This window comes from Nycticebus coucang, chromosome 18 (genome assembly GCF_027406575.1).
Source record: "Nycticebus coucang isolate mNycCou1 chromosome 18, mNycCou1.pri, whole genome shotgun sequence".
NCBI lineage: Eukaryota > Metazoa > Chordata > Mammalia > Primates > Lorisidae > Nycticebus > Nycticebus coucang.
The window spans coordinates 21,217,158-21,244,937 of NC_069797.1; the positions used below are offsets into that span (position 1 = coordinate 21,217,158).

Genomic DNA, 27,780 nt, shown 5'->3' on the forward strand with positions numbered 1-27,780 from the left:
AATGATCTAAGATAAAGATCAAGGAAAAGGAAAAAGTCACAAGATATTTTAAAAAGATAGGTAATATGAAATGGCAGAAAGCAACAACCCTTGTTATCCCTCCACCTACCCCAAGAACTTCCCCCTAGTCACAAATAACAGAGCACACAGAAAGGAAAGTATAATTTATATGTACAACCAATAAACCTGATACAGAAGAGGGGATCAGGACAGACAAGGAGTGGGTGTGAAGAAGACTGGGAAAGGGGCAGCAAGAAAGTGAAGGGGCAGCGAAGAGGAAGTGGGGGGTTCGCCATGCAAACTGCCACTTTCTCCGGCCCCTCCTGAGAAGGGGGATGTGCCCATGTCTCCCTAGCCTGTCCTTCATTTTGCTCTGGTCCCAAAGGCCCTGAGTAGGCCCCCTGCCTGACCTACTCAAATTTTAGTCTGTATCCAGGCCATGAGGGATGGAGGGTAGAAGTCCTCCAGGGACTGAGCCCCAAAGCTGGGGACTTTTCCCACGTCTAGCCCTCTGTATTCTCTCCCACCCTTCTAGGTTACCTGGGTTCCTAGAACAGGTTGGGGAGCTCCTCTTTGGCTTGAGGGAGTATCGCCCAACCATTAAGTCTTTTTATAGGGGTAGTCCTTGGTCCCTAGGGAGATTCCCAACACAAGATGCTGGTACACAGGAGGTAACTGAGCCAGTGAACAGCGCCTTTATTCTGAGGCTGAACAGCAATTGACTCCCTCCCTTGGTAACTGCTCCACCCTCCATACAGGGAGAGGTAGGGGAAGGTAACATGCAGCCACCCCTTCTCTTCCCTTCTTCCCTCCCAGGGCTCATTTTCATCCCTCTCTAAAAGTTCTCTCTTCACAGCTCTTTTCCCCCATAAAGTTCCTAAAGGCCAGGCAAGGCTAATCCCCCATTTCTGCAGGAGATGGAGCTGATATTGCAGGAAATAAGACTGGGGAAGCTCCACCTCTTTCCTCCCCACAACCATTTACTGAGAAACTGATATTTGGCCGGTGCAGGGGTGGTTAAAGGTACCTGGAAGACCCTGCTAACCATCTCCCACCCAGGCCTCTTCTCACCAGCATAGTCTTCAAAGCTTGGTGGGAAAGGTGCATGGGAGTGGAGAAAGACAAAGGGCGCTTCTTGAAGAGAGGAGCTGTAGAGAGGGGCAGAGGGGTTCCTAGCCTAGCGATGCCCCAAGGGGTGGGGAAGGCGGAGGGTTGGCAGTAGGCCCCAGAGCCTGAGCTGGGGGTCGGCCTCGGGGACGGGGCCTGGGTGAAGGGCAGGCCTGGGATCCAGTCAGTCGTCTATACAGATCACCTCCCCGGCTCGGGGCTCCTTCCGATCCAGCCCGTCTGACACCAATGCCCCCACCATTTCCTTCTCCTTCTTCACCAGCACTGGAGGGCCGTTGGTGGCGGCTGTTTGGGAAGGGGGTAAGGAAAGATCAATCCCCTCATCATTCCCAAACATCACCTTGTGGCAATAGTACATTCTCACTTTTTTTTTTGAGACAAAGTCTCACCCTATTGCCCCCAGTAGAGTGCTGTGGCATCACAGCTCACAGCAACCTCAAACTCTTGGGCTCAAGTGATTCTCTTGTCTCAGCCTCCCAAGTAGTTGGGGCTACAGGCACCTCCCACAAAACCCAGCTATTTTTAGAGTTAGGGTCTCACTCTGGCTCAGGCTGGTCTCAAACTCACTCGTGAGCTCAGGCAATCCACCCACCTTGGCCTCCCACAGTATTAAGATTATAGGCGTGAGTCACCACACACGGCTTATTCTTACTTCTCAGTCACTTCCTTCAGGTGTGAAGACCAGGATGAACCCCTCTCCCTGAGGTTCCACCTTGTACCCCATGACTAAACCATGTTCTAGCTCTCACTATACCCCTTCTGATTTCATATTCACTTTTCTTTGAAGTAATCCAGTTGCAGATGGCTTAGGTAGAAGATCCCAAGCCACAGAACCACTAAAACCCTGAAGGAGGGTTTTGATAATGGGGAAATAAGAGGGCTTAAGAAAGGGATGGAACAAAGCCAACAAAGCCCAGAACACTGAATACGGCTGAGGAGGACATGAGATGGACCCGCACAGTGAAAGGGCACAGCTAAGCAGGGATAAAGCTTGGCAAAGGAGGAGTGGGAGAAAGCAGGGAGTAAGAAACCACTAGCTGACCTGTGATGAAGGACCCTGCGGGCATCTGGCTGTAATTGGCGCCTGCGGCGGCCAGGGCCCCTACGGGTGCGGTGCTGAAAGCCACCCCGTACCCCGGAGGTGTAGCGTAGGGACCCGGGGGGAAGGCCTGGAATAGAAAGCAGGCTGAAGTTAGAGTTAAACCACAATTTGTGAGGGAAAGAAGCTGTAGTGGAGAAATTAGGAACCACACTCCAGAACTACTGAGGGTATAAACATAGAGGCAGGGAGACTCACTCAAGGGTGCAGACTGTGTTCTATCAAGCTGTTTTTCCACATTGTATAGGATTCTGATGGAGTGTTTATATGTGTGTAGGAGGAACACCAACAGGGAAAACAAGTTAGGGGGAAAGAGGGTTACCGGTGTGGGGTGAGGCTCCGTGCCCTTGCTGGCCAGCCGGCTGAGGATGCTGCGCTCGGACATCTGAAGGCGGGCTGCGATGGGGGGTATTCGGGACAACGTGGCTGGCAGGCGGGTCACGTCTGCCTTCATGTCGCTCAGCAACTCCTCCAGCTGGTTCAGAACTGGGGCCCGGGCCACGGAGAAAGAAGGGCAAGAGAGAGATAGGGAAAGAGAGAGATGGAGCCAGGAAAAGAGAGGAGTCAGATGGACAGATACAGTCAGAAAAAGAAGAGGACATAGACATCAAAGAACCAGAGACCAAGAAAATGACAGAAGTAGACAGAAAAAGGGAGCAACTCAAGGGAAAAGAAAAAGTGTCAGGAAAAGAAACACCGAGACCAAATCACACAGAGGATGAATGGAAAGGAGGAAAGAAAAAGGAATATAGAGAAAAAGGAGAGAAGGGAGGACATTGGAAGACATGGGGGCGGGGAGTTGTCAGAACATCCCATACTGGAATAGCCAGGTTTGGGGTTTGGGGATAATGGGGAGGAAATAGTCAGGAGGCATGAGAAGTGGTAGGTGGTGTTAAAGCTTTAAGAAATCCAGGTTTTTAATATGTAAGGGGAGAGGGAGGTTAGGTCAGTATTATGGATTCAAGGAACTAGAACAGGGATCAAAAGGCCAGGAGTCAGTCACTACATTAGACAATATTAGATGATTAGAGGGCTTTGGGATTCCATCTATCATTATCAAGGTAAGAGGGGATAGGAAGAAAGGTTGAAGGGAAAAGGGAAGTTTAATGGGGTAGGGTCAGAGGGTCAGATAGGTGGTAGTTTCTGCCTCATGAGGTAAATGAGATGTGAGGGAATATAATTTGTGGGATCAGAGACAAGGATTTTTGTGGCATATATATACAGGCTAAGGCCCCAAATTGGATGATGTTAGCAGTAAGGCAGATGTGCAGTTCCACTGCCAATGAAGAGGTCCCACTGTGCAGAGAGGACATGGAGTCCAGGGAGGTCTCTTTATTGGGCAATGATGTGAATACTATCAGGCATGGAAGTGGCTTGCACAGTTCTAGAGGCTAAAAACCAAGGAGGTGCCAGGTGGGACAAGGGCTAGGTTAGAGGTCGGGGGGTGGGGGGGTGGTTCAGAGGGTAAAAGGGTTGGAGGGGGAAGATTTTGAGGGGTGCGGGGTGAAGACTTACGCAGCGTTGTGGGCCCTCCCCCGCGCGGGGCCGCCGCGGCCCTTACCCTTGTGCAGGACGGCGTTGGCCGGCTTGTTCCCCGCCAGCGACTCCTTGGAGAGGTGCTGGTGGCTCTCGGCCAGGCACTCGGCCTCGGCGAAGCGGGCGTGGAGGGCCATGGCGGGGTGCGCCGGCTCCTGTGACAGGTTCAGATAGGCCGCCCGCCGCAGCTGCTCCTCAATCACCAGCGCCTGCTCCAGGAGCTGAGAAACCAGGGTTTGAGGGATGAATGTGGGTGAGTGAAGGGAGGTATACAGCACTGAAGACACACCCTGTCCTCACTGCTGGCCCAGAGGCCCCCCAGCTCCACACCAACTGCGACCCAGCATCAACCCTGACCCAAATCTCAACATAGGGTTATACTTTGGTCTTTGCTTCAGGCATCGCCTCAACCCTCTTCCCTAGATTCTAACCAGGTTATGTTCTCACTTCCAACCCATGCCTCTCTACAACCCTATTCCTTTCCTCCCTTATTCCCACCTTGAATCTCCGGGCCAGGAACTTATTTTTCATCTCCAGAAAGTTCCCTTTGTTGGCTTCAGTTTTAAATGGCTCATTGATAATGGCAAACTGAACATCATTCTGGATGTCCTGCCACCGTGCATAGCCATGGCTGCCGATGAAGCAAAGGGGACCATCAAGGAATTTAACAGGAAAGCACAATGAACACTATCTGAGGGATACAGACACAATTATTAACCTTGACTCAAACTATACACAGTAAAGCATATAACCAAAACGTCTGTATCCCTGTAATATTCTGAAATAAAAAAATAAATAAAATTGTTTTCAAATTAAAAAAAAAAAAGGAACTTAACAGGGATGGGGGTTAGCTGCAAACACTACTTCCCTTTGGCTTGATCTCCCCAGCGCGTGACATGAATCCCCTTCCTTCCCTGGTCTGAACTTGTCTTTGCTTTAGTTCTCCTCTCTCCACGTTGAGAGAACCCGTTTCTTTCTTGCATTTGTATCAAAGGATACAGGACAATCCCAGCCAGAAGCCAATAGTCATGTCTTCGGTGCCAGATCTCATTGAGTTTCCCGGAGGAAATAGCTGCCCGTTCCTCATTCTGCCATAATGTGTGAAGCTCTGAAAAGAGGGTAGTAGACAGAAGAGGGTAGTAGACAGAAGAGGGTATTAGGGGTTTGTCAACTACACCCAGCCCAAAAGTCGGCAGAGATGGGGAAATAATAATGGAAGAGTATACTAAAAGCTCCTGAAGAGTAATTGGTAAAAGTGAGGCTAGGGGTTAAGAATAAAATTAGCTGTGAACAACTAATTTAGGTTCAAGTTAGGATTGGCTCATTCCTATAATCCTAGCATTCTAGGAGGCAGAAGTGAATGGATTGCTTGAGCTCAGGAATTTGAGAACACTTCTCTACTAAAAACAGAAAAATTAGCAGGGCATATAGCAGGTGCCTGTACTCCTAGTTACTTAGGAGGCTGAGGCAAGAGGATTGCTTGAGGCCAAGAGTTTGAGGTTGCTGTGAGCTATGATGCCATGGAACTCTACTCAGGGCAACAGAGTGAGACTCTGTTTAAAATAAAGACATAAAAATAAAAAAAATAATAATAAAGATGGAATTAGAGGCAACTTTGGCGTTAGTAGATATACTTAAAGATTTACAGCAAGGATCAGAGTCAACATGCATCACTTCATTGGAAGTTACTTGGAATTAAAGGTAGCAGGAAGCCTCAGGCAAAGTAAGAAACCCTTTGAGCATGACCAAACTCCAGTGAAAAACAGAGAGCAGTGAGAACTCTCCCCACCTGTGAAACCACCATCTGCGATATTGAACATGAACCGGGGCTTCTCTGTCTTCTCCTCGCGTCGCCCATTGGACCGTGGCTCATCTCGAGGAGGCCCTGGTCGAAGCTCCCGGTCAACTTTTACATCTTCTGCTAAGACAAATGGGACAAAGTTCACACCTCAGGACTGTCTCCTCCCAGCCCCCAAGACTATGTACTACCTGTACTGTACTGGCCTTTCAAGCAGCTACCCACCCAGGACCCAAGCATTCACTCCCCCAAACTCCTCCTCCCTGATGCCCTCAGGGACCCACGTGGTCTGTTCTTTCCACCCATTACCTCTCTTGCCCAAATCCCCTGCTTCCCCCTCCGGCCTCTCCCTGTGCTCCTGTCCATCCAACGGCTTCTCCTCCCCCCTTTCTCCTGGCGTCGATTCTGTGGCTGTGGGAGGGGGGGAGGGGATAGGAAGGGAGGATGTCACCCTCATCCCGACCCCAGAAAAGAGAACACCCACAATCCCTAAGGCCATGCACCTACCTGACTTCTCTCTGTCCCCTCGGTACCCAGGTTCAGGCTCAATCTCTCCAGGTACCCGTGGTACCTCATCCTCTGGAGGAATCTTCCTGGGCTCCAGCCGCTCTCCAAGCGATGGGGCTGGGCTGGGAACATCAGCCTAGAAAGGACAGAGAGTCAGGATAAGCCAGGCTCAAGGCACCCGGCCTCCAAGACCCCTCTACTCTTTCTCCTTAAGGGAAGCCTGGTAGCCACACACCTCTGTCTCCATCTTCTCCCCAATTTTGCTATTCCTGTCTGGCTTCTCATCCTGATTTTCAGTTTCCTCCTTCTCAAGTGGTGTCCTTAGGCCCTCTCCTTTCTCACTTGGAGCTGGAGTAGCTGCAGGGGAAGGCAGAGTGAGAAAGGCAGAGGTTCCCCACCCTTATTCCTGACTATTTTTTTGTCTGTCCTGCCATCCTAACTCCTGATTACCAGGTTTAGAGGTGCAGGGACTGTTGGTAGCAGAAGCCTCAGGAGTGGTGGGAGATGTTTTGGTAGGAGAGGAAGCTCTGGAGGAGCGCTTGGAGTCAGCACTGGGGTCAGGCATCAGTTCCGGCATTGACCAACGCCCATTGATGTGCTCAAACTCCTGTACCTGGGGCAGAGGGATGGGGTCAGCTCTAGGCATTGGACATCCAGGAAGCCCTGGTTCCCTCTACCAGCATGAGTCCAGAACTCAGGAAGGACAAAGCCTAAGTGTCCAGCCTGATTATTTGGGTGAGAGGAAGACTTATACCTTCTTCTTGACGAGAGACATGACTCCAATGCGGGTCAACACTTGCTGGCGACTCAGTCCCTCCCGAGGGACCCCATCAGCAAAAGTTTCAGAGCCATCTGCCCCAGGCTCACACAGATGGCGCATGAACAAAGACACATAGGCCCTAAGGAGCATGGGAGTGGGAGAAGGGTAAGGGAAGCCTTAGAAGGAGTACAGGGCAGTGAGGAAGGCACAGCAATTATTGAATCCCTGTATGCCAAACTCCCCAAGTGCTCCAGGGGCTCCCCTGGGTCTCTCATCTATTACTAGCCCTTTAAACCCTAACTGTCTCAGGGGACTCTCCCCTGTCCTTCCTATCTCCCTGCTTGGGGTACTCTGTTCCTGGCCCCATCAGTCAGCTCTTCATCCTTTTCATCAACTCCTCCTGCCAATTGAATGTGAGGCTAAGACAGCCCAGGAGAGGCTTCTTACTTAAATGCCTCTCCTATAGGAAGGATGTCTAGCCCTCTACTCTAGGCACAGCTGAGAGGAGGTGGGGTAGGCTGAGCCCACCTCCCAGGAAACAAAGCCAGCAAGTACTTTATGACAGGGAGGGTGATGATCAGTTGAGTAAGGTCACATCATATGGCAGCCAAGAGGAATAAAGTTAACACCCAAAGCTCTTGCCCTTGCATCCAACTCAGCCCCGTATCACCCACACTCACTTAAACTCCTTCTCTGTCTTGCCCCTCAGGTCCCGCACCAGCCACTGTGTGGTGAAGGCATCCTGTGGCGGCATGCCCCAGCGCATCACTGCATTGAGGAAAGCCTTTCGCTGACGGGTGTTGAATCCCAACACCTGAGGGTGGGGTAAAGAGGCAGTAGTGATGAATGTCCAGGGGTTCTTTCTATCATCAGTGACTCAGATCCCAATTTCCAGCCCCCCACCCTCGTTCTCTCCTTCGAGCACTCAGGTCTGGGCCCAATTCTCACCTCGATATTGCCCCCAACTCGGGCCAGCAGTGGAGGCAGTGGCTTATCTTTTTCATTCCGGAGCTGCCTCTTTGACTGTCGACGCCCTGAGGGTGGGTTGACACTGATTAGTTGATTGATTCACATCCTCTAAGGCCCAGTCCTCCTCAGCACCCCATTCCCACAAGATACAGAACACCAGAATGACCCTCGTCAAGTTTCAGGCACTTCTAATTCTCTCCCAACCACTTACACAACTACTAACCCAGTGAGCCTAAAAAAAAAAATCAAGTCAGGCAAGGCGCAGGCCTGTAATCCTAGCACTCTGGGAGACTGAGGCGGGTGGATTTCCTGAGCTCACAAGAGACCAGCCTGAGCAAGAGTGAGACCCCATCTCTAAAAAGAACCAGGCAAAGCTTTGCGCAGTGGCAGTATCGTAGCCAGTGAGGTTTATCCAAGGTGCCAATTATTGCTAATTAAAAATAGCCAGGCATTGTAGCAGGCACCTGTAGTCCCAGCTACTTGGGAGGCTGAGGCAAGTGAATTGCTTGAACCCGAAGAGTTTGAGGTCGCTGTGAACTATGATGCCACAGCACTCTACCAAGGGCAACAAAGTGAGACTCTGTCTCAAAAAAACAAAAAAACAACAAAAAAGTCATATTTAAAAATGAATAACATGCCCAAAAATGCCTATATTTTACATAGACAAGAATACTAGCCAGCATGCATAATGATGTAACCATTCTTGACCTAAGCACTGAAACCAGTGTGGTTTATACATTCTAAATTTTAATAGTGAAGACATTATGAACATGTCTTCCTTTCTGTTTATCTGCAATCTTTGGCTTTTCCACAAAAACACATTTTTTTGTTTTTATTTTATTATTTTTTTTAAACAGATTTTTTAAATTTGTATAAAAACAGTGAGCTTGCCAGGTGCCACGCCATAATCCTAGCACTCTGGAAGGCTGAGGCAGGTGGATTGCTTGAGCTCACGAGTTCAAGACCAGCCTTAGCAAGAACAAGACCTAGTCTCTACTAAAAAGAAAAATTAGCCAGGCATTATGGTGGGCACCTGTAGTCCCCAGTCCCAGTTACTCAGGATGTAGAGGCAGGAGAATTAATTGAGCCCAGGAGTTTAAGGTTGCTATGAGCTATGACACGATGGCACTCTAGCCTGTGCAACAGAGTGAGACTCTATTTCTAAAACAAACAAACAAACAAACAAACAAACAACAACAACAAAAGCCAGTGGGCTTAAAGGAAACTGGGAAATGAAATGGGAAGAGCTGAGGTAGAGTCAGGAGAACAGATGCCACCTTCAGGACGTTCATCGAAGTCTTCATCCTCCTCCTCTGATCCTACCGAGTATTCTGACTGGTTGTCTGTGAGGGTAGAGAGCTCAGTGGTCAGTGAAGACTCCCTGGATATACCCATGCTGGGGCTCTTCCTGCCTGAATTCCTCCCTAGGAGACCTGTCTACCTCCACTGTGGCCTTGGCCTTTCTGTGGTTGCTGAACAACTGCCCATAGTCTGAGCCTCACATCCTGGACCATCTCCACCCACCACCCACTTTCAGTCTCTCAGCACTTCTTGTTCTGCCACCCTTACTTTTGACAACCCTTCTCTAAACAATGACCTCGGGGCGTCCATATGATCCCTTTACAACCACCACAGTTTAAATTGCCTGTAAACCTACCTGGTCTCCAGGTAATTCTTTTTTTTTTTTTTTTTTTGTGGAGACAGAGTCTCACTTTATGGCCCTTGGGTAGAGTGCCGTGGCCTCACACAGCTCACAGCAACCTCCAACTCCTAGGCTTAGGCAATTCTCCTGCCTCAGCCTCCCGAGTAGCTGGGACTACAGGCGCCCACCACAACGCCCGGCTATTTTTTGGTTGCAGTTTGGCCGGGGCCGGGTTTGAACCCACCACCCTCGGCATATGGGGCCAGCGCCTTACTGACTGAGCCACAGGCGCCGCCCGGTAATTCTTAATGACTATACCTGAGCTCTCTCTTTTAGCAGGGGAAGGCTCTGACCTCTAGGCCTCTCTCTTTTCCTCTAAATAAACCCCAACCTTCAAACATCATTACTTCTTCCCTTTTCAGTTCCTGCATCTATGGCAATCCTCACCTTGGTCCTCCTGAGCAGCATCATTGTAGTTAACTTGCTTGCGAACCCGCTTGCCTTTGCCTAGATTCCGGGCTAGATCTTCCTGCTGTTGCTCATAGTGATGCCTCAGAAGCTTCTCCCAGTAGTCAGGATCCACATTCTCCTCCTGCTTGATAATCTCTCGCTCGATTTCCTCAATCTATAGGGCAGCAAAATGAATGGTAGGCAGTCTCCTTCTTTACCAGTCATTCCACCACAACAAAATTCCTAGTCTCATATCTCAGCTGAATCCAATCTCACTGCTCCTAGACCTTAACTCAGAGCAAATTTTCTGGACATTGCACATTTTCCATATCTCTTACATGCAAATGCACATTTTCTGTATCTCCTACATGCAATATGCTTCTCTGCCTTGTTCTCGCACTCTTCTCTAAATTTTTCTTCTAATCCCTTCCGTATTTCTCCTGCATTGACCCAGAAGGTACGCTTGTGTGTTTACCAGTACTTCCTGTGCCTAAGTCTCTGTTAGAATAAGAAGTCATCTGAAGTCCACTATTGCTCTTTGCTGGGTATTAGGGTAAGAAAAAAATAAAAAATAAAAATGAAGGGGAATCTCCTATTTCAAAGCCAACTAAAGCACACTGCCCTTCACGGATAGCCTGGGATAGGCTGGCCCCAAAGCTTCTCACCTTGTCTTCTTCCCGCACAACATACTGTGCCACCTTGAAGGAGCTGAGATACTCGTTCATGTTCTGCACATCAGTGTCTTCAGTTGCATCCTGATTCCGGTCCAACAGCCGAGCGATGGCCTCATTGTCATAGTGAATCACACTGCTGTCCTCCTCTTTGTTCTCCCCTGGTGAGATGGGGAACAAAAGGAAACTTTGGGTTCTGACCTCATGCACAACTTTAGAAATGCTGAGGAAAGCCTCCTCTCCATTTCCTTTTCAGCGGAGCCCTGGAGAAGGCTTTCTGTGGGAGCCAATACTGAAGTTTTTTTAGTTTTAACCCTGTAGACAAGGAAAGAGGCCAACTTTCCTCCCAGAACTTTTGAAAAGAAGGCTCTTCTTCCTTCAAGGGCTGCAGAGAAGAAGAGTGTTTTCCCCCAGTGGGTTGAAAAAGAGAAGTGTTCATGAAAATGCAAGGCCCTGCTCTCAGGGAACTGCAAAAAAGGTTCTCACCCTCATTTTCATCCTTAAACAGCTCCTCAGTGCCAAATTTAAGGATGTCATCAAGCTCCTGCTTGGACATTGAGCCTGCCTTGGAGCCCAGCCCTGGTCGCACCACCAGGTGTGTTAGCATCATCTTTCTCTTAGCCACTTGTGTGATTCGCTCTTCTACTGATGCTCGAGTCACAAACCGGTAAATCATCACTTTGTTGGCCTGGCCAATCCGATGAGCCCGGCTGAAGGCCTGCAACGATAGGAGAAATTGGGGGTGAGCCAGGGCAGTGGCAGGGAAGAAGCTGCCTACATGCTCGGGAAAGAAGGCTGGCAAAAAAGGGTCTTCTCCTCCCCCTGAAGAGGTGTATTTCTGACCCCAGAAACAGCACCCTTCTCTGTGATCCCACATCTCCTTGCTAAGTGATGCAGAGGTTCCAGAATCTAAGTTCCCACCTGGATGTCATTATGGGGGTTCCAGTCAGAATCGAAGATGATGACAGTGTCCGCAGTGGCCAGATTGATGCCCAAGCCTCCAGCTCGGGTAGAAAGAAGGAAACAGAATTGTTGGGCCCCAGGAGCTAGGAAGTGAGAGTTAGGATATCAGGTTTTTCTTATACACAGTAGTTCTGTCCATCTGCTCCTGGATGTTCTCAGACTACAAACCACGGACCCAGCTCAAAGCCTAGGTGTCCCATATCTACCCCTGCCAGACCCCTTCCCATACCAGGCATCTAACACAGGTTCCTTGGGCCTCCCATACCCAGCAAGAACCAAGGCATCTCCCCCTCACCATTGAACCGATCAATTGCCTCCTGCCTCAGGGCACCAGTGATGCCACCATCAATGCGCTCATATTTGTAGCCTTCGTAGTCTAAGAAGTCCTCTAACAAGTCTAACATTTTGGTCATCTAGAGCAAGAGAAAAGGAAGGAGTCTGGAATGACGAATCAATGGGATGGCCTCTCAATTCTAAATATTCCTTCACTCCAACTCAGGCCCAATGCACTGTCTTTTAAGCTCCCCTGGTACTCTCTATTCCCCTATCTGCCCCCCTCAACCCCTCATTATTTTGTATTCTTGCCATACTCTAGATTTAAGGTCATTTATCCTGAGGCAAAGGATCTTCTCTGAGACCTTCGAAAAGGTTTCAGGAAAATATGGAAACACCCTGAAAATCTATACAAAATTTTATAATTATGTATGCAGTTTTCTGGAGAGTGGACCCATACCTTTCATCAGATTTCCAAAGGGCCTATGCCCTCCACTCTCCAATAAGGTTAAGAAATAGTACCAGTCCCACAAAGCCCCTGGAGGAGACAGATGGCTCACATGCACCCTTCCCCCATTTATCTTAAAAGGAGCTGGACTACAATTTCCAACAGTCTTAAGAATAGGGGTTAGAGGCCAAGAATGAACTACCTATACCAGAAACTCTTATATGTAAAATCTCCTAATCTGTCATACCAGAGCAGCAATAGGAAGGAGGTAAGGAATTAAAGTCTGAAAGGTAAGGAGAGAGAACAGAAAGCAGATGGAAAGAGAGAGCCAAAGGGATGGGTTACCTGCGAGAAGATGAGTACTCTGTGTCCTTGCTCCTTCAGCTTCCGCAACATCTTCTGCAACAGCATGAGCTTCCCAGATGCCTTAATAAGTGCCCCACCCTCATAAGCCCCACTGGGGAGTTTTGGGGATTCCTGAAAAGAAGAGAAGAGAAAGGAAGAGGAAAGGATCAGGAAATGTTCCTATATTGTTACAGTGCCTAGAAAGCCATATACCCAAATTCAGCTTCCACACCTTTCCAATTCTACCCCTTCTCAGGGATACAATTCCTGGCCTTCCAGACCCTAAACCCTCACCAAAATGCTGAGAACCAGGCATTTGATCAGTTCCCTGCTCTATGTATCTACCATAGCAGCCACAGGAAAGAGGTATGGATGGTTGCAGCACTTCTTAAGGTCCATCATGATGTTAAGCAGTGACACTTGGTTTCCACCACCTCGTGAATTCAAGGCCTCAAAATTTCGAGTCAAGATATATTTGTAGTATTTCCTAAAAGCCAGGGTAGGGGCACAGAAGAGACAGAAAAAAAGGAGCAATTACAATATGCACTTGGAAAGCTGTTGCCAAATCCCCAACTCCTAGGTCCAGTTCCCCATGCACTCACTTTTGCATGGGGCTTAGCTCCACTCGAACAATAAGCTCTGTTTTAGCTGGCATGTTCTTAAAGACATCTGCCTTAAGCCTCCGCAGCATGTGTGGCCCCAGCAAATCATGCAGTTTCTTAATCTGGTCCTCTTTGGATATATCAGCAAATTCCTCCAGAAAGCCCTCCAAGTTACTGAGAGTCAGAAGAAGAGAAGGAATGAAAAGATTGTCAAGTTCTTTGCCCTGATCTTGGGATCTATTCTCCACCTCAGATTAATCCTCCACCAAGTCATTTTAGCCACTCCACTTCTCATCTCTGCAGACTACCCTTCGTGAACCACTTACTTAAACCTCTCTGGAGTGAGAAAGTTCAATAGATGGAAGAGCTCCTCCAGATTATTTTGCAGCGGGGTCCCTGTCAGCAGTAACTTATGATCTATCTTGTAGCCATTGAGGACCCTGAAAAACTAGAAGATGGGGCAAGGAAAGGTAGGAGGAAGGGCTTATCAGTGGCACATGGTTGACCTAGACCTCAAATCCCTGTACGCTCCCCTCCACCTTGAACTTCTCCTCAGAGGTTCCTAGGAATCCTGCCTCCCAGACTGCAGGAAATCCCCAAAATTGTTTTTAAGGACCAGGGTTAAGTGGGAGTGCACAGCTCCAAGTTTCTCATGTCTAGGAATCTCACTCACCTTGGACTGGTTGTTCTTGAGTCGATGAGCCTCATCTACCACAAGACAGGCCCAGCAGATGGAGCCAAGGGCTGCCTGGTCAATGGTGATCAGCTCATATGATGTCAGAAGAACATGGAACTTCACCTGTGCCTCCCTCTGCCAACACAACCATTGCCCATTTGGCTGCCACTTGACACCAATGCACCTGTGCCCCCAGCCCTTATTCTTCACCCAGATGCCTCATTCTGGCTGTGACTCCCAAAGGGAACATTTATCCTATCCTCTAACTTCAAGTCTAAGTGGTGATTACCAACCACAGCCCGGAAACTTCCACCCCCATGTCCAGTATTGACAGACCCAAGTATACTCCTAGGAATACCTGCTATATCCCTAGGATGGGAATGCAAAGGTTCAAAGACAGGTGGAAGAAAGGAAGGAAAAAGGTGAGAAAAGTGAATAGAGGAACTGAATTCCTAGTTGGGGTAAAGAAATGACAGTTCTGAGGGTCTCAGAAGATATGAAATAGAGAGGCTTACCTTCATCTTAAAAGCTTTCTTGCCACCTTTGATGGCATTGTCTTCAAAGGAGAATTCATTCTCACGAATGATGGCCCTGCTATCTTTGTCACCCGTGTATGTCACCACATAGAACTTGGGTGCCCACATCTGGAACTCTCGCTCCCAGTTAATGATAGTTGAGAGTGGAGCACTCACCAGGAAGGGACCTTTCGTGTGGCCCTAAGAGTCAAGGGTGGGGGGCCCATTATTCAGGCATGAGGCTGCATACCCTAGTCCCCAGCCAGCTACATCTCTCCATCCTCCCACTTCCCTACTCCAGGATAGACCCCAGCCCAGCTACCCCCTTCAGGAGCTAGAATCCAGCACCTCCTTATAGAGTGAGTACAGGAAGACGATGGTTTGTATGGTCTTTCCCAGCCCCATCTCATCAGCCAGAATGGTGTCAGTGCCCTGGGCCCATGAGAAGCGTAGCCAATTGAGCCCCTCCAGCTGATACATGTGCAGTGTGCCTCCAGTAGCTGTGATAAACCGTGGCTGAGTTTCGTATTTCACTGTAGGCTGCAAAGTCAAGAAGTCAGAAAGCTCAAGGGAATAGTTAGCAGCTCGTCTGGCCCTGGTCTCTTCCTCCCTGGCACTGATATGAACTTGGATTACAATTTCCTCTAACAAGACCTGAGTTTATGAAAGTTCTAGTCTTTAGTCCTCCCCACCTCATTCCTTAAAACAACATCCAGCAGCATTGTGGGGAAGGGCTAAATGGTGAAAGAGTCCCCAGTGGGCTATCTCTAAGTGATTCTCTCACTCTTATGCCAAAATTCCTAGCCACTCTTGAGACAAGGCTGAATGTTAAAGGAAGAACTACTGTTCAAAGAGCTTTTTGAAACTGGGAAGCTCTGTCAATAACCCTCAGGAAATCTCCAATCACCATGGTTCCAGAAACAGGAGAAAGGCCAACTGAGAGGACTCACATCATTAGTAGGAGAACTGGGAGGCCCATCGCCCTGCAGTTCCTTCTTCTTCTTCTTATACTTGCGGGGCTGGGCAGGATCCTCTCCCATAATTAGTTCTCTGGGAAAAGAGTGGGTCTGAATGAGGCCTGGTCCTTGGAATATCCCACTTTCTTTTCTAAACTCATTCCAGACCTACCTTCTACTGTCCATAACCTAGACTTTCTCACATTTCCCTTCTTCCAGGCTCTTTTTCCTTGCCCCTTGGATTTTACCTCAAGAGGCAACCTCCCCATTCCTGAGCATCCTGTTACCCATTACAGGTCAGATCTTATTTCTGTGCCTTCTACTGCCTCTTTAACACCCCCAAACCTCCCAGCTCAGGCTGCCATTGCCCTAATTCTCTAATTTAGATCTGTCCCTACTGCACCCTCACTTCATGCTGGAGGTTTAGCTTCCACGCCACCAGCCTTAAGATTCCCATGACCCATGAATTATCTCCCTCACCGGTGTCTCCAGTAGCTTTGCTTATGGTCTTCATATTCAGGGATGTTCATTTCATCTTCTTCCCACGTGGACTGGTCATATGGCAAGTCCCTCCACTTCACTAGATAGTGGTAATTCCCCTTTTTATCCACACTGTGGGCCAGGAGGCCAACAAAAGGAGCAGGAGGAGAAAAACAACATGGATCACAAACATAAGGAAGGACTGATAAACACAATTATCAGCAAACATGCAGAATTTGTCACCTAACCCTCAATGGTGGGCTGCTGGAAGGGAGTTTACAATGGCTGAAGTACTAACCCTAACCTTTTTAGAATGGTGTCCTAAAAATCTATTACGAAACATTCTGACATCATTTGTTTACTCAGCTAGTAAGAGTTTCCTCATGGAATTCACACTCTACAGGGGAAGATGACACTGAAATAAATGAGTATCATAGGCAGTAATAAGTACTATCAAGAAGAAATACTAAAATGATAGTCTGGATGAATCCCTATCCCCAGACTCATGTGCCATGTTAATTTATGCTATCAGAGATTAGGAGGAGGTAAGGACAAAAACGGCAGTGCTTGCTGTGATTTAATAATAAATAAATAAATAAATAATGGCAGTGCCAGGCTGGACTTTTTCCCTGGTTTCTCCTTTCCTTCTGGAGAAAACAAGGCCAGAAGGGTTAGAGCTCCAGCAGGAGTTATCAATTCTAGATCAATTATTTGGTTAATTAACAAACAAATGCTAACATGGGGCCATCGCCACAGACCAAGGATTCACCTATGGTTGATGATACGGTGGACAGTCATCCACTCTGGCTTGATGCCAAAGCGGTAGTACTTCTCCTCCATCTCAGCATAGTGTGGATCTTTCACCTTACGCTTATCACTCTTCCCATCATCCTCCCCAGAGCCATAGTCCAGGGGTGGAGGTTCATCCATGTCATTCTTCCGCTGGTAGTTTCGGTACATTACCAAATGGAAAATCTCCAGCTGATGGGGCACATAGGAAAGGAGAAGAGATAGTCCCAATATCCCCAGAGGACAACAGGGAATAGCGAAGGAAATAGCAGTGAGAATGGGATGCGAAAGGAGCTATGAAAGAGGATGAATGAGAGACAAACTGGTAAAAGCCCAAACAGAAAAATATTTAAAGTCAAACAGACTATAACAGAGTCAGAAGACAGGGCCTGGGAAGAGCTGTAATGAGCAAAAGGAGGCAGAGAATGGGGTTATTACAGGGAATGATGATAAAACATGGATAAAGAAGATAAGAAAGATGAACTTAATAAAGTCTATGTTCTATCTAAGGGAAGAAAGTAACAGATTGAAAGAAAGAGGACTAGAGACCAAGAGAAACACATATGGAATTTAGCAAGTAGGCAGGATATGAGGACCAGAGGCCTGAAATGAGAAGGAAAACAAGAGGCATGAAAGCCTGGAGGGGTAAGAGTGAGAGAGAATGGGAGGCAGTGCAGAGGGTCTTAGGGAACAGTGAAAGGAGAGACTCTTAATACCTGAAGCTCCTTGGCCCAAGAGCAGTGCCAGTAGGATAATCCTACCCACTTGACAAAGAACTCTCGCTCCGATCTGCCTTGAAGGGGACGGGGAGGTGGGACATCAGAATCCCCATCTGCCTGTTGGGGGGCTGGCACTGACACGGGTGGCTCCCCCCACCGCCAATGCAGGATCTTCTGTACTCGACCCTTCAGCACAGGGCACTTCGAGATGGACACAGACAAAAAGGAAAGAAAGAGGCAGAAAGAACCCATCATTAGTGTAGAGGACGGTGGTCCCACAAGGGTTGGGGGACAGCCGAGAAAGGAAGAGCTGGACCTTTGGGACCCAGGAATGGCTGTAGGGGTTGGGCCTGACAGTCAATACTGTAAGGAAATGGTTCCACTCACTGTGCATCGGGGACAGAGCCATTCACCGTTGGGGATGTCAGGCAGGGGAGGGTTCAGACAATGAATGTGGTAGGAGGAGATGCAAGCGTCACAGCACAGGAGCTCCCCACCATCCTTGCATACACGGCAGTACTCCATGTGATCATCTTCCTCCTCCTTTTCCCCCTCTTCCTCTCCCTCCTCTTCGTATTCTTCCTCTTCTTCCTTGGCCTCCCACTGTACCCCTTCCTTCTCCTGGGAAGCCAAGGACAGACACAAAGAAAGATGGAAGAAAGAAAGGAGTGAGATTGGAAGATGAAGGCAGAACACCTGAATCCTAGAAGCACAGACAAGACTGGTAGGAACTAAGGAACAGGATATCCCAATTTCCAAAAATGTTGATTCTGGGGCAAAGAGATAAAATAAAGCAGCAGTTCTCGACCCGTGGGTCGTGACTCACAGGAACTGTATTAAAGGGTTGCAGCATTAGGAAGGTTGAGAACCATTGCGATAAAGGAACAAACTAGGATCCTGGACACTTGAACATCTGTTACTGATAAGCCTGGGCATCTAGGGGCAGGAAGAAAATAAATGCAACCAAGAAACAAAGAGATGGGCAAGCTCTGGGTACCAGATACTCACACAGTGGGGGCAGCTCCATTTGCCCTCAGGAGCCCGGTCAAGCTCAGGATCAAGGCAGACGAGGTGGTAGGCACGAGGGCAGGTGTCACAGAGAATTATTTCCCCACCCTGCTGGCACACCTCACAGTAGTCCTGGTGATCTGTTTCATAGCCATCAACCTCCTCCTCCCCGGGCACTGCAGGACAGCCCAGGACTGTAATATACCCAAGTGGAGGCAAAGGGAACAGTGGGTGGGGTGGGAGTGGGGGGGTAGTGTCAAGGGTAGGGGAAAAGGAAGGGAAAGAGGAGAGGAAAGGAATGGGGGAGGGGGAAGAGAAAGAGAGAGAAATGATTGAATAAAGAAGTCAAAATTGAAAAGAGAAAGACAAAGGAATGAGAAGGGGGCAGACTGACAAGGTGACAAGATGACATGCAGCCAACATCTCTTACCCTTCTTCTTCTTCCTTCCTGGCCGGCCTCTCTTTAGTTTTTTGGCGCGGACAGGCCCATCAGGCCGGCCTGAGGCACTATGGACACTGCCACTGTCCAGGTCTGACTCCTCAGCCTCTGGTTCAGGACCCTCATCACTCTGAAAAACATACTGCCCATAGCCCCATGGCTATCAGCAAGACAGACTTGATTCTGCACCCCTACCCAGGCCTTTGGTTTCCTGCTCCAGCTTCCCTCATGAACTTATCTCTGGACCCCAGCTCTTGATCCCCAGGTGGTGAGCAGATAGGAAGGGGTCACTCACCGAGCCTCCCTTCTTCCTCTTGCCACCCAGCAGCCCTAGTTTGATTTTGAGTGGTGCCATCTTCTTTCCCCGAAGCTTCTTGCGTCCATCAGGCACTCTGGGGCTCTTACTCCGCCTCTTATGGCCTGGACCTGAATGAAGAGTGGGAGTGAAGGCAGAAAAAGCAGAAGTCATGACACATACTGCAACGATAGAGGTCACAGGAGCCTCTGGCCTCCCCTGTGGCCTACACTTTCACTAAGACCCGCTTCCTGAAAAGCACTTCTTCTCCAGCAATTAAGGGCTGGGAAGCAAAGACCTAGACTATAATTTGACAACATGCCATATGGAAGGTGGGGTGATAGTTGTTGGGAGAAGAGGGGTTCCCTACCTTTGCCCTCTTTGGTTTTGGCTCTTCGAATAGGTGGGGGCTGGATATCAGCAGCAGAGGGTGGGGGAACGTTGGGGGGTCCGGAAGGTGCTACAGGGGTGGCTGAGGAGACAGCAGCTGACACCTGCTCAGCTACAGCTGCTGCTGCTGCTGCTGCTGCTGCTGCCACAGCAGCTGCTGACCCTTTGAAGGGGTTGTTGGCGCTGAACTCTCTCCACTTAGCCCCAAGGATGGTCATCATCTTAGACATTGGGATCTTAGGATTCTTCTTAGCAATTAGAGGCCTGTAAATACAGAAGCAGAAAACTCACACCCTAAACAGATGGTCTGGGAACACTGCCATCTTCCCTTATCAATAAAATCTATGTACATGCTAGGATTCCTGGGTGGTAAGAATGTCCTATTAAGAAAAGCATCAATTTGTTAAAAAAACAAAATTAATGAAAACGTTTTTTAAAATGCTTTTAAAAAGCATAAAGAATAAAAAATTTTAAAACATAAAAGGTAAAAAAATAATAGAACAAAAAAGCATGACATATATAAAAATGTTTTGCTTTTGGCTTGGCGCTGAAGCTGGTAGGTTCAAGCCCAGCTGGGGTCTGCTAAACAATGACAACTGCAACAAAAAAAATAGCCAGGTGTTGTAGCGAGCGCCTAATAGTGCCAGCTACTTGGGAGGCTGAGGCAAGAAAATCACTTAAGCTCAAGAGTTGGAGGTCGTTGTGAGCTGTGACGCCCTAGCACTCTACCAAGGGCGACATAGTGAGACTCTGTCTCAAAAAAAGAAAAAAGAAATGCTTTGCTTTTGTATGTTACCTTACAGTTCATAAAATACTTTTATATACATTATACCTTACTTTATCCTCACAGTAATCCTCTGAGTTGCTATGATTATTTGCATTTTACTGATGAGCTCCTTGGGCCCTGAAGAAGGGCTCCCATGGGATGGTGTTTAAAAGATGGGCCATGCTGGTTTTGCTCTGGGGTGGGGTAATGAGCTCTTAGGAGGACATGGGTGACCACAGTGCTGACAAAAGCACCACCATTAGCAGTGAGGTAGGAACAACAACATGACTAATAACAGTCACCAGCTACTGAACATCCCCTAGGGACCAGGCACTGACTGTCCTAGGTGTTCTATCCATTATCCTACCAAGTCTGCATAAAGTTGTATGATATATGTACTATTATTCTTCCTACTATACAGAAAAGGAAACAAAGAATCAACGAAGTTAAGTAACACCCCCAAGATGACAACACCCGAACCTCACCAGTAGCCTGCAGGGCGTTAAACTGCTATGTTAAAGTGTCTCCCTCAAAGACATCTTCACTATTCTTTACTATTCTCTACCCTCCTCCAAGTGCTACTGAAGCTAAGATCCCACTGGCAGCAACACAATCTCCATTATTACCACGGCCTAAGGAGGGGGCAGAGGACTTGATAACTGAGAAAAAGAAGTTCAGAAGCACTGAATTGTTTCTCTCAGTCTAGAGCAGCTGTTCTAAACCTGTGGGTGGCAATCCACATGAACTGTATTAAAGGGTTGAGGCATTAGGAAGGCTGCGAATCATTGGTCTACAGAGAAGTCATGCAAAAGATGGACCTGTTGAAAAGCAAGGAAGCTCACTATATTGTCCTCACTTTATTCCTTTGTTAGAGAGTTCTCTAACTTAGCACAGAATAACTATCTCCCCTCAGTGAAGAATTCTTAATTGGGATCCTTGGCTCCTTAGGAGTCCAGAAATTATGTGTGGAATTTTCCATTTGCATGAATTTCTCAGGAGAGCAGTTTCTTAGCTTTCATCAGATTCCAAGGGGTCCAAGGCCTCCCTAAAATTAAAAGAGTCTGTCCAAGAGTTTTCCCCAGGCGGCACCTGTGGCACAGTGAGTAAGTAGGGCGCCGGCCCCATATACTGAGAGTGGCGGGTTCGAACCGGCCCCAGCCAAACTACAAACAAAAAAATAGCTGGGCGTTGTGGTGGGTGCCTGTATGCCCGGCTACTCAGGAGGCTGAAGCAAGAGAATCGCCTAAGCCCAAAAGCTGGAGGTTGCTGTCAGCTGTTGACACCCTCTGGCACTCTACCAGAGTGACAAAGTGAGACTATGTCTCTTAAAAAAAAGAAAAAAGTTTCCCCAGTCCTACAGCACCTCATGAACTGGCTAAAGGCTTTGTAGTTGGTGAGTGTGTGGTAATCCTCCTCGGAGAACACATGTTCCACGTCCTCCAGGCCCCAGGTCAGAAGCAGTGTTGCTGATGATTTCTGTTCTACCTGCTGAGAAAGGAGGCTTCAGTGAGGTGGGTACCCCTCCAGCCCCTATTTCTAGGCCCTCACACATGCCTTTCTACCACTCACCAACTTTCCTGGGCTTTCTTGCTTCTTGTTCCACCCTCCAGGTTGATCCCCAACCCTCACAAATTACCACCTTTGGGGCTTTCCTTCTTTGTTCATGCCTGTTTTTAATGCTGATTTCTCACCCTCATGCCCCAATTCTACCCACCTTTTGCCCCCCATCTCCCTCCCCTTTTTTCCGCCGCTTTGTCTTCTTCTCTTTTTTTTCTCGATGCTTCCGTCTTCGCTTCCGACCTGGTCCAGTTCCATATTCACTGCCCCCACTCTCTGACTTCTCCCGGTATTCATCTCGCTCAGAGCCAAATTCCTCCTCACTGTCCTAAGAAAGAAAATAAAAATAACATTTTTCTTTTCTTTCTTAGAAAAGAAAGAAAAATAAAAACATTTATTCATCTTCCCCATGTGCCAGGAACTGTTCTTAGCAGATAACATATTTTATCTCTTGTTCTTTATAATAATCCTATAAGACAGTAACTAATGTATTTTTATCCACTTTTTACAGACAAGGAAACCGAGGCACAGAGAGCTAAATAAATGGCCCAAGAAGACAGAAGCCAGTTAGGTTCTGAATTCATGCAGTCTTCCTCCAGAGCCTGTGCTTTCCATAGCTTCTCTTTGGTGCTAAGGCAAGTCACTAGATTGAGCTCTTTACTAGATTGTAGTAAATAAAGTTAGCATCCCAGATCTGTGAGATTCAGGCCAATGGCAGGGGGCACAGGGTTGGGGTCAAGCCTCCCTGGCTTCAGGACATCCCCTTTACCCTACAATCGGGACTAGAGAAAAAGCAAGTCTCTGAGACAGGCTTCATGAGCCTTGCCATAGAGTTAGGAATTCTTGACACTTACACGCTTCTTGCGTTTTCGGGGTTTTCCTGGCTTATTCTCCTTCTGCTTCTTAGGTCCTCGTTTTCTCTTCTTCACACCCAATGCTGAAGGCAGCAGCCGAACGTCATCCTTATCTTTGGAGCAGAAAGCACCAGAAAACCTAAGCCTCTAACATTCCTGTCTTTGAGACCCTTGTCTGCCACCTTCCCCACCTCCTCAGTTCCCACTCTCTAGGAACTTGGGCATTAACTCCTCCAAACCCTGCCTCCCTTCACTGGATGCAAACAGAGAGTGTTTCGAGTACTCTGGGATGGGATGCTCTGTTTCTCAATGGGAGGTCAGGGGTCAGAAGGGAATAACAGCCAAACCACTCCCTTCCCTCCCCTCCTACTAACACGGGACCAGGCTGTAGGCCACAGGCTCTGACTGTGGCAGGTCCTTTCAGTCGCCGCCAGGGCTCCTCCTGCCTTCTACCTCACTTTGCCAGCTGGCATCCTGCCCAGGAACTGGGGAAGCCATGCCCAGCTGCTGGCCTGGCCTGACCCCAGCACTTGGAGTGGGGAGACACAAGCTGGCAGCTCCCTAAGCCAGATGCTGAGAAGGGAGAGCCAAAGGTGGACACCTGGGTTCTCACACTAACACCCTGGGGCCCTGACATCCTTTTTGCCAAGAGGGAGCCCTCTATTTACATTTCCTCAGATAATCACCAACCATCCTGTCACCCCAACACAGTCCTAGAGGAAATGAAATCCTCAGCTGGCCATTTTCACTTCTTGACCATAGGATCATAGTGTCTGCCTCCTTCATCACACCCTAATCCTACAGGAGAAAGTCTCCACAATTCCTCTTCCTGTCAAGGAGCCTAGAATCCGCCTTCATGTCTATTCCCATATCCCTGCTCCCTTTCAGAACTTAGGGGTCATACCCTTTGTTCTCTGCTCTCACTCTTCACCTGTGAATATGTCCTCTTACAGCATGGGAGACCCAAACAAAGATATAGGCACAGAAAGACACATTCAGCATCTGCTTTCTCAAATGCATGCACACAAACATACATTGAGGAACACAAATCCAGACAACAGCCTGGACCTCCTTCAGCAGGGCTAGGTTCCTGGCTTTCTCTTCAGATGTCTCTGTCAGAGGGCCCTAGGCAGCTTCTTCTCGGATGTCCCCACACTTCATTCTTCCAGACCCATGCTAGTCTGCGGAGGCTTGCAGGCCAGACAGTTACCCACAAAGCAGAGGATAAACCACACAGACATGGGGCCCTGGGGCCCTGGTTCACCTCCCCCCCACCCCCCCATCAAGCACTAGACTAACCAGCCAGACCTGTCTTGTTCAGACAGAGGCAACTGATGCAGGAGAGGAAAGCCTGGCCTTGGCTCAGTCTCTGGTTCTAAGACACACAATCCTTCCTCCCTCAACAGAAAATTAGCCACAGTTAACACCTGAGGCCTTGGCTGCTACTGCCTCAGAATCAGGGCATTTCCTTCCTCCAATGCTATCTTCCCTCGTAAGTCCAGCATCCTAAGTCCTCTTGAGCAGAAAAACACTCTAGAAGTGTTTGCGGGGGAAGTGAAAAGGGAGAGGGGAGCGTAACAGGAAGTAGGTAGGCACCATGCCCCGAGCAGGCTCCTCTTGACCCCAAGGACTTCGGTTAACACGAACATGGAAACGGTGGCCGCCGGGGCAGAGGCAAGGGCAAGCCAACTGGCGACAGATCAGGGACAAGGCCTCGGCCGCTACCAGCTGGAGGTGTGGCACAAGTCCTGGGACCTCACGGCCGCTTCACTCCACGCCCCGCCCCCGCGCGAGGCTCCCGAACTTAGGAAGACGTCGGTGGCGGGAGAGGAAAGGGAGAACCGCTAGGAAAAGCAAGGGAGGGCAATAAAAAAAAATCTAAGTCCCAACCTCAGTCTCAGCAGCCACTCAATGCTGGCCAGGAGCCCAGACTCTCCCACATCCCGGCTCGGATCTCTGGAAGGCCGGGAGGCAGCAGGGCGCGGGGAGGCGGGCGCAGGGCGGGGCCTAGTGGCCGAGAAAGAGGGAGGAGCCTCGTCCGAAGCCTCGCCTCCCGCCCGCCCCTCTCTTCTTCTAATCTCACCATCAATCTCTCACACATATATTTATTTTTTCTCAAATTCCCCTCCCTCCCCCACAACGAACCACCATAATAGGTCTGCTGCACATGCGTACTGCGTGCAGGGGGTGGGTTTGTATTTTCAGACCTTTTGCAAAGAAACTACCAGAATTTTCCGCACCACCCACAATCATTCCCCACCCCCACCCCCAAGGAATCACATCTATATATTATGTTATATTATTTCTCTAGACTTGCCAGAAGGGGGAGGGAGAAGAAATGAGTTTTTGGCTTCTTGCTCCCTTCCCCCACCAACACGAGTGCTATTATTTTAGACGTTTAACAATGTAAGGAGACTGGAGAGAGGGGGAAGGGATAAAATTGGTCTTGAGGAAGAATGTAAAACAAAATGGTGAGAATCAAAGCAGTCAGAATGGAAAACAATGGAAATCTCTCATATGTACAAATGCATATTCTAGAAAAGGATGGAGGGGGCATCCTGAACAAATTACCTTAGAGGAAGGTTATTTTCCCCCACACTTAGGTAGTCAGAAAAAATGAGCGGGCTAAAAATATTTTCCCAAAGTTTTATCTCAGAAAGTCATTTGAGGGGGCGTATCTGGGTCACTCATTTGACATAGAGGAAGAAAGGGAGAGAAAATTGCCCTGGGGGAGGGGAGAGGTGGGTTTTCATTTCGAACATGAAATTTTAAAAGCATCTGACGTTTCTTCTCTATTTAAAAGCAAAGAGTAAAGGGGAGGGAGGACAGACACAAAGACCCATCTCAACCTTAGCTTGTTCACGCTCCCCTCACATACCCACATCAGGGATCAAACTCATCCAAACACCACCCTCCAAGCTCTCAAACAGGTGAGAGGTGCCAACCCCATACCAGAACCTGACATCCTTTCTTTCCCAATTTTCATCACCACTGCTGTAGGCAACCCCTTCCCCACAAGACTTTAATTCCTTCTCCCTCCTGCGAAAGCAAGAGGCTCTCTGGGATAACTTTTTCAAAACTTTTCCCTTTTTCAGACAGCCTGGGGGAGAAGGGGAGACTATCCAGTTTTCGTTAGACAACACATCTTTCCCCCCTCTACCCACAAGAAAGCACCCCGCACTCCCTAAAAGGTTGTCTCAGCTAGACGAGAACATTTGCCACATAAGCCGCACGGATCTACATGACAGTTTTACAAAGAGACTGGTGTTCACCGTTTTAAAGTTTGGTGCATTTGTACCGCATGGCAGCCAGAGGCCTGGGGATGTGGGTGTCCCCTTCCACTCCCCAAGCAGAGGGTGTGGACATCCAGATGCTCATCTATCTCCAAAGAAGACTAGCAATCCCACCACGGGGAGGGTGGTCTGGAGTGGGACACTGCTGGGCGCCTGATGCGACCCAGCCGTCTGTCCCCTCCACCACGGGAGAGTGCTGCCCACAAAGTGCTGCCAGGGGACTTGTCATCTCAAGGAAGGGGTGCTGAGTGATGGTCAAGCTGCAGAACAGCCGGGGGCCAGTTCACGCCCCCCAACCTGGTCGGGGTGTGGGTGGTTTCAGTCAGAGAGTGAGTGACAGTGAATGGCAGCCACGTGAGAGTCACAGCTGGGCAGCTCCGCCACCCCGGACTGACAGGGTCAAGAGGGGGTGGACCGCACCCCCCACCCCGCACTTGACACAAAAGAGCCCAGAGCCCAGGCTAGGTGAAAGGGGTGGAGCTGGGGGCAGCTGGGTCCCCAGACTATGCTCTCCCCTCGGCAAGCTGGGGAAGTGGGGGGTAGGCTCAAATCTTATTCCAGGAAGTGGCCTGCAGGCAGTGTGGCCACCACCTGCCCCTACTCATCAGCCGCCGACAAACATTCACACGACCCCTCCCCTTCGTGCCACCGCACGCCCCTCAGTTGGCGGGCACCTAAGTCCCCGCGGGTGGGGGTGTCCGACAAACACCGTATCTCTTCTGCCTGCCCAAGTCCTAAGCAGAGGGCGTCAGGGCCGCGGGCCGCTCCGCACGCGGAATGCCCACTCTCCCTCAATCCAACCCCACCGGGGCCCTAGCCCGAGGGGCGCTCGCGCGGCCGCCCCTCCCCCACGCCGCCCCTCCCCCACGCCGCCGTCCGGCCGCCAGGGTCTCCGCGGTCCCTCGCTCGGCCAGGGAGGGGGCCCTGGCTTCGCTTCGGCCGTTTCCTGCCTACCCCCTCCCCGCCGAGGGTAAAAAAAAAAATCTCCTCCTCCTCCTTCCCCGAAAGCCGCGACCGAGTGGCCCGGACCGCGCGCGCAGCTAGCTCCCAGCGCTCTCCAGCCGGGGCGGCGGCGGCGGCGGTGGCGGCGGCGGCGGCGGCGGTGGCGGGGGAGGGGTGCGGCGGGGGAGGGGAGGAGGCCCGGCCCTGCCGCCACCGCCTGCCCGGACTGCCCGGACCGCCGCGGGGCGACGGGCCCGAGCCCCGGATTCGCGCCGCGGATTCGCCTCAGCTCAGCCGCGCGGTGGGTGCCTCGCCCCCGCTGGCCTCGCGCGCCCGCGGCTCCTACTCGGGCTAGGGGGGAGTCTGGGCGGCCGCTTACCTGGCGGCGGGGGTGGCGGCGGTGGGGGCAGCGGTAGCGGCGGCGGCGGCGGTGGCGGCGGGAAGAGGTGGCAGCCGGGGGGGCTGTGGCGGTCGCGGCCCCGGTCGTGGCCCGGCCGGCGTCCGAGCACTCCCTTGTCGTCGTCCTCCTCATCGTCCTCGTCGGCCGCCTCCACCTCCTCCTCCTCCTCGTCGCCCTCTTCTTCCTCCTCTTCTTCCTCCTCCGACACCACCATCTCCTCCTCCTCCTCCTCCTCGTCCCTCAGAGGGGAAGCCATCCTGTGGCTCTGGCCCCCCCACCACCCCCCCACCCACCGCCCGCCCGCCTCCCCCACCGCTACCACCACCTCCTCCTCCTCCTCCTCCTCCTCCTCCTCGGCGGCGGCGTCCTCCTCCTCCTCACCGCCTCCCCCAGCCCCCCAAACCCCCGGGCCACCCCCCTCCGAAACCCCCACCCTCGGGGCCGCCGTCTGACGAGGGGGGCCAAACCACCCTCAAAATTTTCTTGGAAAAAATTGAGGAGAGACTTTTT

At 50.0% G+C, this 27,780-nt stretch overlaps 1 protein-coding gene and 1 non-coding gene across 17 annotated transcripts; both read right to left on the reverse strand.

Annotated features, from left to right (window-relative positions):
- Nucleotides 1-149: 149 nt before the first annotated feature.
- Nucleotides 150-27,541, reverse strand: CHD3 (chromodomain helicase DNA binding protein 3). 16 transcript variants are annotated; one of them, XM_053569926.1, is made up of 40 exons: nucleotides 27,250-27,541; nucleotides 22,636-22,748; nucleotides 21,939-22,109; nucleotides 21,588-21,709; nucleotides 19,439-19,722; nucleotides 19,069-19,199; nucleotides 18,765-18,915; nucleotides 18,335-18,510; nucleotides 17,714-17,947; nucleotides 17,324-17,527; nucleotides 16,588-16,799; nucleotides 15,819-15,950; nucleotides 15,333-15,432; nucleotides 14,731-14,922; nucleotides 14,383-14,583; nucleotides 13,865-14,002; nucleotides 13,518-13,639; nucleotides 13,192-13,365; nucleotides 12,935-13,076; nucleotides 12,590-12,721; nucleotides 11,819-11,936; nucleotides 11,482-11,606; nucleotides 11,047-11,278; nucleotides 10,555-10,721; nucleotides 9,887-10,064; nucleotides 9,075-9,140; nucleotides 7,777-7,862; nucleotides 7,509-7,642; nucleotides 6,823-6,967; nucleotides 6,519-6,681; nucleotides 6,304-6,425; nucleotides 6,069-6,204; nucleotides 5,871-5,972; nucleotides 5,553-5,684; nucleotides 4,763-4,871; nucleotides 4,262-4,394; nucleotides 3,789-3,984; nucleotides 2,550-2,713; nucleotides 2,171-2,297; nucleotides 150-1,413 (listed from the first exon to the last, which is right to left on the reverse strand). In XM_053569926.1, exons 1-40 carry the CDS (start codon nucleotides 27,524-27,526, stop codon nucleotides 1,292-1,294), a joined length of 6,165 nt encoding a protein of 2,054 aa, XP_053425901.1. In that variant the 5' UTR covers nucleotides 27,527-27,541; the 3' UTR covers nucleotides 150-1,291. The 16 variants fall into 16 exon arrangements, with proteins under 16 accessions (XP_053425901.1, XP_053425887.1, XP_053425888.1 ...); XM_053569912.1 differs by having other exon boundaries at nucleotides 3,743-3,984; nucleotides 18,335-18,528; XM_053569913.1 differs by having other exon boundaries at nucleotides 3,743-3,984; nucleotides 18,335-18,528; nucleotides 18,765-18,903; nucleotides 21,588-21,712.
- LOC128571476 (small Cajal body-specific RNA 21) lies at nucleotides 7,238-7,375 on the reverse strand. The gene has a single exon (XR_008375883.1). It is a non-coding gene; the product is annotated as a small Cajal body-specific RNA 21 (non-coding RNA).
- Nucleotides 27,542-27,780: the final 239 nt, after the last annotated feature.